The sequence below is a fragment of the Carcharhinus amblyrhynchos genome, chromosome 8 (assembly GCF_965287045.1).
Source record: "Carcharhinus amblyrhynchos chromosome 8, sCarAmb.v2.hapA, whole genome shotgun sequence".
Taxonomy (NCBI): Eukaryota; Metazoa; Chordata; class Chondrichthyes; order Carcharhiniformes; family Carcharhinidae; genus Carcharhinus; species Carcharhinus amblyrhynchos.
The window spans coordinates 63,862,463-63,875,799 of NC_137331.1; the positions used below are offsets into that span (position 1 = coordinate 63,862,463).

A 13,337-nucleotide genomic window follows, 5' to 3' on the forward strand; every position below is an offset into this window, starting at 1 on the left:
GCCTGTAGCCTTTGGTGGGACCAGAAGATCCTGCTGGCTGCCAATAGCTCACCACATCTACCACTGGAAATCATCATAGCCTAGACATTTTAACTTTGTACAGGCCAGTAATTATGCTTGGCAAGTAAAGATCATCTGGACACAACACACAATGGAGAGCTTCTCTTTGTAATGTACACTGCTCCTTGCCTAGTCTTCCTTTGTATGCTGAACCTAGGTGACTTTTTATGGCCAAGCACATTATCAGGAAAACACTCTTTATAGAATATTGGACATCCTTTACTGAAATAAACATTTGTACATTGGAGACGAGTCAGAGAAGAATGAATAAAATGAGTTACAGCCCCATAAACATACAAAGCTGAACATCTCTGAACTGGAGAAAAGAACATTGAAATAAATATGATCCAAATCTTCAAAATGATGAGAGGTACAAATAATGTACAGTTTACTAAACAGAATGTGAAAAAGGACAAGAGTCCATAGATTTAGCCTTAACTAATTGTGAAGACACCCAAGATTAAAAATATTCCCCTTGAGACTGGAGATGTGAAACACGCTCACAGCGACAAAAAAATGATGTTGCTTTGTCCTGCTTTTTCAAAAGAACGCTTGATAGATACTTGGGAGTTTGAATTCCATGAGGATCCCACCAGTCATCTGTGGCAGTCTGACTGCCGCCAAAATCCCACGGAATTTCAGCTCCCTGGTTTTTGATGGAATAGAATATTCTGTTTAAAGATATAACAATCCGAAATGGGATATTCTATAATGCTGGGGCTGGACTAAGAGTAGATGGAGGACGTCAGTGGAAGGCAAGGCAAAGGCCAGAGATGTGAAGAAGGAAATTCCAGGATATTGAAAGATTGCTTTTAGGGATCAACAAATATTTACATAGAACTTTCATTGGGAGCTCAAGGAGGTAGTCCTATGATAGGTTAAATTCTGTATTACATATGAAAGAAGAGAGCCTTCTGTTGCTTCAGCTCCACGAATCTGGATCCTAGACTGAAATTGAATATGCTATGTATGGCTTTATACACCTGGGTACCATTGCCAATGTGTTTGGTCATCTGAAAGTTCCAGAAAACTAACTGTGATGTCCAGTGTTAACAAAAGTGTGTCTTGTTCCTGAGAACTTGTACAAATAGTTCTCAAATCAGTGAGTTCAAATGAGCCGTCATCAGTAGATTACAGCAACAAGATTCAAATATTGTGTTCCGAGATAAAGAATATAGCTTTAATATAATGGAATACAAAAGACATCTTGATGTCAATACAAACAAGATAATGGGTGGGATTCTCTGATTTCGGAAGCCCCGCCACCACAGCCAGCGAGAATGAAAAATTTGGCATTCAGTCAAAACCCAATCACCGCAGTGAGACAGGAGATTCCCAGCTGCAGGTGAAATCAGAAAATTCCAGCTAACATCTCAAAGTCAAACTTGTGCAACTACCATGGCCTACTCAAGGATTGCTATATTAGGGAATGGCAGTGATATCAAAGTTAATATGCCATTCTTCTGCAATGCCCTAAGACTGGACGCTTGACTGCTCCTAACACCCAAACTGTGGAAGAATGTTCAATTGTGTTTAATTCTGTTCTCAAAGAAAAAGGCTTTTTGTTGTGTTTTGTGTTCTTCTTCTCCGCAATTTGTTCGGCACTGATGAAATTGTGGGACTGTATAACATTTTCTTAACTGGACTGTATTCATCAGCTGTAACTTTCCTAGGAAGTCATGTTCATTCATTAGAATTCAGATAAAGAGAACCTGAAAAGTCAACTTCATGGGTGAGATTTTACAGCTTCGCTCGTCCTGAAACTGTAAAATCCCGCCCGAGGTCAACAGATCTTTCCATGGTCTGCACCTCACCCGCTCTGATTCCCATGGCAGGCAGGACAGTAAAATTCTGAACCAAGTCTTCAGGTTAAACAGCAGTTAAGACAAGACATAAAAGGCAGAAACAATACAACAATTATACAATACAAGAAAAGTCAAGGATTAGAAAAGGTCATTTGACCCTAGGAACCAATCTTCCTAATAACCTGACTAATCCAGTTGCTGCATTTTAAATATCCCTTTACTATCCTTGATGGCAAACTGTTTGTGAAACTTTCAACTCAAAGCATTCACAGGCAAACATTAGTAAATCAGCAGAACTAGTCAATTGTCAGAAACCAAGGATCTTGTTACAGAGGATATTTGATTACAATTCAACTGGCAACTTGCTTTTTGTTATAATGTACACTAGATTACAAATGTACCAAAGGCGTTATGTTACGTAATTACACAATTTGATACATTAATAGCTTGATACGGTAGCCATTTAAATTCTTCTAACTTTAACATTATGAGCATTCAGTTTTAGTAATGATAGGCAGAAACACTTTGCTATGTCCAAAAGAAGCACTGAATAGGATATTGTTCAGAAGCCACAGGACTTCATTGTCCATTATCCAGATGAAGCAACAACTCAGATTGCAGACCTGCTTGGGAGCAGGCACATTTCTACCCCAAGAGATCTATGATACAGATGGGTTGGTGGAGTGGGCAAGAATGTGGCAGATGGAATTCAACTCTAATGTGAGGTAATGCATTTGGGGATGTCAAACAGTAACAGTAAATAAATGATGTGCGAGTCGACAGGTCCTTAAAGGTAGCAATACATGTAGATGACCTTGTAAAGAAGGCATATGGAATGCTGTTCTTCATTAACAGAGGTATAGAATATAAAGTTAGGGATATAGGCCGGAACTCTAAAACTTTGCCCACCGTGGAATCAGCACGGGCGAGGATCCAACGGAAATCTCCATTAGCCTTCTGGTCTCGCCCACTTGAGGCTGTAAAATCCCACCCATTATGATGAAACTGTTTAAGATAGTGGTGAAGCAACAACTGAAGTATTATATGCAGTTCTGGTCAGCACATTACAGTAAGGGTGTAATTGCTCTGGAGAGACTGCAAAGAGGATTTAATAGAATGTTGCCAGGGTTTGTGAATTGTAGCTATGAGGAGAGACTGGGATTTTCTTGGAACAGAGAAGGTTGAGGGATTGCATAATTGGGATATACAAAATTGAGAGGGGTAGAAATAGATTAGACAGGAGAAACTTGTTTCCTTTGGCAGAGTTAAAATCCAGGGGTCATAGATTCAAACTAAGTGGCAGAAGGATTAGAGGGGACATGAGGAAAAGTTTTTTCACCCAGAGAGTGTTGGGTATCTGCAATTTGCTATCTGAGTTGGTGGCACAGGCAGAGACCCTGAACAAATTTAAAAAGTAGCTGGATCTGTCCCTGAAGTGCTGCAGGACTACGGGCCGTGTGTAGAAAGATGGGGTTAGAAAGAGCACCTGGATGTCTTTGTGTCGGCATGGACACGATGAGCTGAATGGCCTCCTTCTGTGCTGGATCCTTTCTGTGATTCTATGCTTTGAAGAGGACACTGCACGATGAAATTGCAGTAAGAAATGTCAATAACGGTGAAGATTCAGAAATAGTCTTGCTTGTCTCTAGCAAATGCTTACGATTGCTGTTTTATTGCCATGTCAGAAGTCCAATGTTCATAAGAACATAAGAACATAAGAAATAGGAGCAGGAGTAGGCCATCTAGCCCTTCGAGCCTGCCCTGCCATTCAATAAGATCATGGCTGATCTGAAGTGGCTCAGTTCCACTTTCCCGCCCTCTCCCCATAACAAGTAACTGTTTTTCCTAAATGACATTAAACATGGGGGTATAGTGAACTCTCAGGAGGGAAGTGATAGACTTCAAGAGAACATAGATGGGCTGGAGGAATTGGCAGACATGCAGCAGATAAAATTTAATGCAGAAATGTGTGAAGTGATACATTTGGTAGGAAGAAAGAGGGGAAATGATATAAAATAATGGATACAATTCTAAAGGGGATACAGGAACACAGAGTTCATGGGGGTCTATGTGCACAAATCATAGACAGTAAAAGGGATAAACCAAGCTATAGAGAACAAAAGCAAGGAAATTATGATGAACTTTAATAAAATACAGGTTTGGCCTCAACTGAAGTATTGGGTCAAAGTGGGCATCACACTTCGAAGAGGATGTGAAAACTTTAGAGCAGATACAAAAAAAAAATTTATGGGCATGGTGCAAGGATGAAGGACTTTCAGGAATGTGGATAGATTTGAGAAGTTGGCAATGTTTTCCTTAGAAAAGAAAGGATTCAAAGGAGATTTGATAGAGGTATTCAAAATCATGAGGAGTCTGGACTGGGTAGATAAAAACAAACTTGGTTGGCGGGATGGTCAAGATCCAGAGAAAAGAGATTTAAGGTGGCTGGCAAAAGAACAAACAGAGAGATGAGAAAAATCTTTTTTTATGCAATGAGTAAATTGGTGCAGATTTGATGGGCTGAATGGCCTCCTTCTGCATTGGAAGGATTCTATGGTTAAGTCTATGAACAGTTAGGAACTGGAACACATTGCCTGAAAGTATGTTGGGAGAAGTTTAAATCAATTGCATAAGCAGCTGGAGCAGAAAAACAAATTGGGGTTATAGGGAACGGATGGGAGGATTGGGATTAGCTGAGTTCCTCTTGCAGAAAGTTGACATGGACATAAATCCTCCTATACTATAACTATTCTCAGATTCCAAACAGCCAGTCATCGCTGGGTAGATTCATTGTCTATTTATATTGTTTTTTGTATTGTACAGTTACTGTTAGGCTTAGGAAGCACATGACTAGGACAGTCTTGATGTAATCTGTTAACCATTGGAACTGTCGGTAGTTCAGCCTAATCCACCTAAAGCCATATCCTTATCACAGCAACATAGAGGTGAAATCTACCCCCCCCCCCCACCCCCCACCCCTAAGTAAGCTCAAATAAAAAAAAATGACTGTTGACCTTAAATCAAACATGTTCAAGTCTGCATATTAATAGCATCCGTACTATTGGGATTTCCTGAAAGTTTTCTACTCTAAGAAAGCAACCAAGGATGGTTCTGTGTTTATAATCAATCATACAGAAGATTAAGATGATTTAAGTATGAGGTATTCATCTAAAGAATGGCATGGGCCAGAGGGATTTTATTTTTACTCTTATCTTTTTTTCCCAAATTCATTCATGGGATGTGGACATCACTGGCTAGGGTGGCATTTATTGCTCATCCCTAACTTCCCTTGAGAAGATGCTAGTGTGTTGCCTTCTTGAACCACTGCAATCCATGTGATGTAAGAACACCCATAGTGCTGTTACTGAAGAAGTTTCAGGATTTTGATCTAGTGACAGTGAAGGAACAGCAGTATAGTTCCAAGTCAGGATGGTGAGTGGCTTTGAGGGGAACTTCCAGATGGTGATGTTCCCACCATCTGCTGCCCTTGTCTTTCTAGGTGGTAGAAGTTACAGGTTTGAAGGACAAATGAGGCATGGTGAGTTCCTGCACTGCATCTTAGAGATGGTACACACTGCTGCCACTGTGCATCACTGGTGAAGGGAATGGTGGATTGGGTGCTAATCAAGCTGCTTGCTTTGTTCTGGAGTGTGTTGAGCTTTTTGAGTGTTGCTGGAGTTGTACTCATCTAGGCAAATGGAGAGAGTTCTATCACATTCCTGACTTTTGCTTTGTAGATGTTGAACAGTCTCTGGGAAGTCAGGAAGTGAGTTATTCTTGGCAGAGTTCCCAGCCTGTTGACATGTTCTACATGCAAATTGACTCAGTTGATAGCACCTTTGATATAGGAGGTGTGGGTTCAAGCGCATTTTAGACTTTTAGCCTGTAATTTCAGTTGAAATTCCAGTACAGAATTAAATGAGTGCTGCATTACTTGTGGTGCTTTAATTCAGGTGAACTACAGATCAAGGAGGTAAGTTGGAGGTAGATGGAATCACCATCAGTACAAAAGTCATTAGAAAAGTTAAATGAAAAACAAAGTTGCAGCCAATCAGGATCCATGTTACTTTGACCAATGTGGTCTCAGACCAGAGTAGAGGATCCCGAATAAGCAATGGTGAGTGTTTTAGGAACCTTCTCCTTCTTAGGCAGTCCCTATGGATCGAGAATGACTTGCTTCCACTCCAGTTCAATGAGTTCTGAAATGGCTCATAAATCCAGCACACGATCCACAATTCTGCCTCATGTGAAGCTGATAGTACTTGAAGGGTTGATTACAAGAGTCGTTTGGTTGATGGCGACCCCACTCCAATGTTCAACCACCACTGCATGTTCTCAATGAAGTTTTACAATATAATTGGTGCCTTCCCAGATGAGACTTCTTCATTTTGGTTGGTACCAAGCCAGGAATTGCCATGAGCTGGTGGGATGTTTGACCACTTCAGGCTCTTATACCTCAAAGGGCAATTAAGGGTGGGCAATAAATGCTGGCCAGCCACTGATGCCCATGACCCACAAATGAATAAAGAACATCACACCTGGTAGGTACATTATATCATAGAATATACAAGCATACAAGTTAGGAGCAAGAGAAGGCTCCTCAAGCCTGCTCTGCCATTCAAGTTAAGTTTTAATGTTATGCCTCCATTTATTTCTTACAAAAACTAACGGTTATCTTTTTTTCCTATAGCAGTTTGCAGAGGGATAAAGCACTCTATCTCACCTGAGGATATGATCTCCTATCCTATGATGACTGCAGGGAAGTCTTCAAACATGGATTGCATCAAGGCAGTTCTGTGTCCTTTTAAAGAACAAGTCCCTAAGCACTTAGATCTTTAAGCTTGCACTTAAGCTTGTGGGATTGCCCAATTTATGAGACATTATTTTTGCTTCTTTCCATCGAAGATTATTATTGGACTGACGTCCCTCTTCATTTCAGAAGGAAACCTGGATCATTTTGCTTACTGTTGGTTTTGCTGTGGAGTGCTGCTGTAGTGAACTGCCTTAGCAATTTTATGTCATTCTAGGGATATAATCCTAGATTTTCCATCAGTTGTTGATAGTTAACCAGTGAAAACATTTACTGATGGATATAGCACTCATAGCAAGTTTGTAAATAGGGTCTGTGTTGCACTCTCTTAGAGTATAAAATGAGAAAAGGTTTTCCTAGCTAAAACATAACTTTATACTGGCTCTGTCCAGTGAGATTATATCATTTAAATGGGACCAGATTGGCAAGATTAGTATTTTTTGCTTAATTTGTAAGAAAATGGTTTCATAGTTATATATTTGCAAAATTGCTTCCAACAGTTTTATTAAGCAATCCCAAATTGTCTCATAGAATAGCATGAACAGTTTTTAAGTGTTGAAAAAAAACAAAACACATTTATTTTGTACTACATAGATGTTTTTGTATCTTCTATGGTGTTATGGTTAGTAATAATGTCATTCTATACTTTTGTGTAAAAAAAAACTGCCAAATGCTTCTCTGGTGTTTATTAGATGCAGCAACTGATTGGAGATGGCTAAGTTATAACCTTGACATATGGCTATATATAATTGTTTCTTCATACTGTATGTCTATATTTAATCTTTTTTAATGGAAACTGTTGCGCCTATTTATGAAATAATAAATAGAGGTGTTTGTAAGTAATTTTGTAAGCATTGAAAAATATTTCGGGTGCCATTTAACTTTACTGGCACAACCAGTCTCAAAATTGTGTGATTATGCTTACTATTTTGATTTAGTTTCTTCAGTAATAATAAAAAAGAAACCCAAATTTGGATTTCTTCTTTGCAGAAAAATATCAAAGGTTTCCAGTATTTATTTACACATTGCTCCTCTGCAAATATATTCACTGCTTATTGCAAGTATTAGTTGGCTTTTGCTCCATGATTTGGCTCCATAACAACAACAGTTTTGGTGCCATAAAAGAAAAATGAAGTCCGTACTATATCGTTGGGGGAATTTATGCAGGGTTTGCCAGCCACGCTCACCCCAAGAGTGGAAAATCCTGCCTGAGATTAACAGACCTTTGCATGGTTATGTCCCGCCCGCTACACCTCCCATGGTGGGCAGGATGGGAAAGCTTCGCCTGTTATGCGCATGTGCTGGAAACATAGCAGGCATGTTGAGACCTCAGGCCGTGTCCAACACCGAATCATCACAATTAGTTAAACTACCAGATAGCATGCAGTTAATCGGCTGCCTACATCACTTCAACTGCGCAATCTTGGATTCAGAATTGGTTTGCCTGAGGAGTTAGAGAATAGTGATGGAAGGATTTTTTTTGGCTGGAAGTCCATGACTAATGGTGTTCCACAGGGATTTGTACTGGGACCTCTACTGTTTGTGATATATATAAATGACCCCCAAGTTTGAATCCAGCCTTGAGCGATTGTCTGTGTGGAGTTCGCCTTTTCTCTTCGGGTCTGCATGGGTTTTGTCCAGGTGCTCTGATTTCCTCCCACAGTCCAAAATGTGCAGGTTTGGTGGATTGGCCATGGTAAATTGCCTCTTAATAACCAGGGATGTGTAGGTTAGGTGGATGATAAATGTGCAGAGTTACGGGGATAGATACCCTTTTGGAGAATCAGTGCAGACTTGATGGGTCAAATGGCCTCCTTCTGCACTGTAGGAATTTATAGAATTCTGTGGTTTCTCCTGGCTGTTGTTGAGTTTATGGAAGTCGCAGATGTTGGAAGGAGTATAGAAAATCCTGTAGGGTGCAAAAGACAATGGTTGCTACTTCAAGGCCACCGCTTGCTACCAGTACTGGGACTGTAATTGTGGTCTCCTTTGAGAGCACCCACTATTCTAGCAGTAGCCATGACTTGATTATCCTGTGCCAATTCGGCAACCTTTCGGTCATCACATCAATGCAGAGAGTGGCTGCTGGGTGACGAGGGTTATTAGCTCCACATTGCAAGAAGTATCCACTTCCATCACAACACTTGTCCAGAGGGCCTCCTGGACAAAGGTGGAAAGAGGATCTCTTCCCTCATGTCAATCTCATATACCAAGGCACTCAAATTCCTCAGGGCGTGCCCTCTGGTTTGTTATGCCATTTCCCTCATTTCCACAAGGCTTTTCATCTTTCTCCAAGGGGTTCCAGCCATACTTGAGCCAGAACACATCTCATTTTTAAAAGATACAATCTGCCTTTAAGTCGTGCAAGTTAGTTTCAAGCGGTGCTACTACCCTCACAAGAGCCTAGCAAACCTGCTGAGTCATGCAGCCATTCAGCAGTGTATTCAATGCTGGGCTGCACCCCACTATCAGTTAAGCTATCAGACAGTATGAAGCTAATGTGCTGCCTGCATCACTTTAAGCATGTATTGCAATCTCTGTGCCCAATTCTGTGATCAAACCGATTTAAACCCCTTTACTTTTTCCAACAAAATAATTTGGATTTTCAAATTTACAAACAACACAAACAACTTGAAGAACTGCACTTTTTTCCCAGGTGTGTATATTTGTTAATACTCAAAAGCTGAGACTTATCATAAAGTGCTGATATCGATGTTTTCAAGCATTTGTTCCATAATCATTGAACTACAAACAAAAAAAAATGAAGGTTATGGAAAAGAATGAGACACATATAACAGTGAAGTATTTTATTGTACAAAACTGATTTATTTGGTCACTTTTCAGAAGTTTAAAAACCTGCTTGCAGGATGCAGACGTGGAACGGACACTTTATGTAAAATGTTTCCATGCAGTTACACAGCTTCCTGTCCAGTAACATCATGTCACAGCCCATTGTCTCTCGAATGACACTTTTCACTTCCTATTTATGATACCACTGGAGGAGAATTCTATCATTTTACCACCAAGCATCCTTCTGCATAAAATACCTGCTCCCAGATCCCCCTGACCAGCAGTTTTGAAATGATGCTCCAAGTGAGAACAGATTAATTAAGCTGCAGTTTAGGTTCATGCACTTGTCTTTAACTTGAACAATCTTTCTTGCTTTTCTCACATTTACTAAAATGGTTGTTGATGACCTCAAACATTAGTTTCAATGCTCTTTGTGAGTACAAATGGCCTTCAGTGCTTTGCTGAATGAACCACAATACTTAAATAACAAGGGTGGAAGACTGTGGTAACAAGGCTTTATTGAAACCTACTCATGTTTCACATTAATTACAAGGTTTTGACCCCGATCTTTAGCTACTGCTTCATATGAGAGGAATTGTGCACCAGTGCAATTGTTTTAATCCCTGATGGAAAATGCTGGAGTGTGATTGTATTTCAATAGTATCAATTGAATATAGGATGTTCTGTGTATACAATAGTGAGTCCCAGAATACTTTTGTAAACACCATTTCTTTCTAACCAAAACACAACTTTGTTATAAGAGCTTTCTGCCAAAGATGCTGATTCGAGTGATAGCGATTGGGCGAAATTGCACTGGTTCTGCAGTTCTTCAGTTCCTGCAACATAATTTCCTAAATCCAAATGTAAATTTTTGAAATAAATTGGAACTTCAGTTTAAACTGTTGAGATCTAAAGCAAAGTACATATAAGAATTTCAATCCCTTTTCCTATTGGATGATAGACATCACTGAAAGTTAAAAGGAGTTAACTTTGATAGCCTCCCCCCGCCCCCTGTGTACAGGCATTGGATTGCAATAGTTATTGTTGCTTGTTGGTGGAAACACAGGCAGCACATTGTTGCCTGTTCATTATAATGGTGCAGATACACAGATTTAATTGCACTGTTTCTTGACTGCACCATTAGCTGACATCCCAAAATTATAACTTCCTAGGCTATCTAAAGCCAGCATGCAATGATTAAAGCAAGTGCATGCCTCTTAATGGAGATGATGGTGGTGAAGACTGGGGTGATGGGGGGAATGCACTGTAGCTGGAGTACTAACTGGCTGGTGTGCAGATTGTATATTTAAGAAGGGGACAGAACATGCCCAGAGATTTTTAGATCAGTCAGTTTGACAACAGTGGCAGCTAAACTAATGGAATCCCCACTAAGGAAGAGGATAGAAAAGCATCGAAAAATGAGAAATATGATCATGAATAGACAGCATGGATGTTCTATCCTTCAGATTTACAATCTTGAATCCAAACTCTCTGGCCTGGTGTTAAGAGGACTAGAACCTTAGCCCTATGCCTGGACTTGCACCCTTTGTAGTCAGCTGACATATGGGGTTCTTTGTCACTGGGCGAATTTGTACCTTCAGACATTCAGCCCAACAGCAGTTCTCTGGGTGAGAAGCCATTAGCTAAATGTGGAGTTGTGTAGTGCAGTAAGGCTGTGTTCCAGTCAGAATTCTTGATCATTAAGGTTCTAAAAGTTCTCACTGCTCTTTGAGCCTCTCCGCCAGCTTGTGGATCGAGAAAAGAACCAGTAACATAGGCTGTCCCATTATCAATGGTAAATCTTCTAAAGTGATCATTGACACCTTGTGGCCCGTTGTCTAAGCTGATTTTGCCTGGAAATTTGTCCACATCAAACATGGTCTGCAGTGTCTTGATCACAGTCTCAGTTGTAGCGGTCTGGGATCTGGCTGCTTCCACCTTGAGTCATAATCGACAGCAACGAGCCTGGGAAATCAAAACGGCCAAGGCCCAATTTCTGCCAGTCTATCAGGGAAACAAAAGAGTACCAGGGCACTGTGGGTAGCTATTAATCTTGTAGGTGAGGCAGGAGGAAAGAGAATCTTGGATCGCCTGTGTAACACCAGGCTATCAGGCTAATTGAGGTATACCTGCTTTGCACTTTGTAACTCCCAGGTGGTCTCAATGCAGTCTGCAGAGCATCTCATCCCACATTAAGTTGGAAAAGACCAGGCAGTGGTTGAAGACCAGATTGTCCACTAAGTTAGTGTCTGTGTTATTGATGATATTTTCAGACAAATTGGTCAGCAAACTATATTCGGACCAACCTTCCCGGCATATTCCACATCTTCCTCTTGTATTCTTCAAATATCTTTCAGCTTTCTGGCAAATAATTCAAAACAAATGATGAAAATGTTTTCACCTCATAAACAATTATGAAGTCCCGGCGAACAGCTTGATCCACTGTGGCTCTGAATAGGGAATCAGCTGTAATTTGTGACATCCCTGGCACATACACAGCTGGGCCCTGCATCAATCTATCTCCAAACTTTGAATGTGCTGGGACATTTTGAGAATCTCTGTAGAATTTAAGTTAGTGGTTTGTGGTGGGGCATTTCAGATCAAGAGATCTATGTTACCTCTTTCTGAAGCCCATCACTGTTTGTAAGAGGTCACCATCAGGCTAGTCAATACATCGAGTTCACAGCAGATTAGACCAGGTAGAGCAGTCAACTTTGGAGCAAAGGCTGTGTTTCCCTCAGGTGTAGTGAGTCATTCACTTTGCTCACATGGCCATAAAGGCTCCCTTATAGAAGTCAGGTGCCTTTATGAACATGAAGGGCTTTCACTCACTCAACGTTCAGGCTGTGTAGTAAGCAATCCGTGTAGGTGTGCAAGTTTCCTGGAAGCTACCACAGGAGACTGACGCTAATGGGAAGGAGATATGTGACTCTCTTATCAGCTGACATCTTATTGAAACACAAGTCAAAGGGGATGATGAGCCAACACAGTCTCTCCCAGAGACTTATGTTACTCACCTGTTACAGGAGACCCTTATCATCTGTGTGTTCCCATGACAGCAATGTGTAATGACCATCATTAAAATAGATGCTCTCAAGTGCCTAAGGCTTTATACAAAATGCCATCAATAGTTTAAACATCTCTAGAATATCAAACGCTAAATGGAAGTAAATGCACAAATCATTTCACTTCACAGTTCAACAACATTCTCTTCAATTAATTCAAATGTAAATTGAAAATTGATATCACCCAGTGAACCCCTAGTGCTGGTACATGCTTATTGAAATCTCTCCTTCATTCCAGTTGATATGGGGGCAGGCTGCTCCTTTCTTCCTTCTGTGCCTCAATGGATGACCATGAGCTTTGTCCTCAGGTTATTTGACCCCTACTGGGGCAACGCTTCTTGATCTGCCTGCGTCAGTGCTGCAGGGACAACTGATTAATTTGAGCAGCATTTGTGTGACCAAGAAAGGGAAAGAGGATGTAGTGTCAGTGATCCAAACGCCTTGAGATGAAATCCTATTTGCTGAAGCCTGACCTTTCATTGCCCGTGAGACCTCACAGAAACTCCTCTGGTTACCAAGAGTGGTTGATCTCCTAGTTATGGAGAGATGCGCATCTGGCTCAACTTCATCATCCGTCACTTCACTGACCTCATGGATGTCCCCTCACAACCTTTGCATGTTGAGAATGATATAAACCATATGCTCTTCCATCAGGCTCTCTACTGTCTCAGTAGAGGGTGCCATGTGAGCAAACACCAGAGGTATGGAGCCATTCATCTCGTGGATGGATTCCTCCATTGTTTGATCCTCCAGAAACTCTGACATCTCCTCACACATATGCTGCATAAGGTGGGTTTATCTTCACTC

The 13,337-nt window shown here is 40.8% G+C and overlaps 1 protein-coding gene across 5 annotated transcripts in view; it reads left to right on the forward strand.

Annotated features, from left to right (window-relative positions):
- Positions 1–7,648, forward strand: part of tox (thymocyte selection-associated high mobility group box) — a 265,357-nt gene extending 257,709 nt beyond the window's left edge. For 3 of the 5 annotated variants that reach the window (XM_080194906.1, XM_080194910.1, XM_080194909.1), the window contains one exon: positions 6,556–7,647. In XM_080194906.1, coding sequence (XP_080051032.1) covers positions 6,556–6,592 — 37 coding nt within the window. In that variant the 3' untranslated portion in view covers positions 6,593–7,647. Of the gene's footprint in view, positions 1–6,555 lie in introns of all 5 variants that reach the window. The other 2 variants (XM_080194908.1, XM_080194907.1) reach the window with 2 other exon arrangements.
- The last annotated feature ends 5,689 nt before the right edge of the window (positions 7,649–13,337 follow it).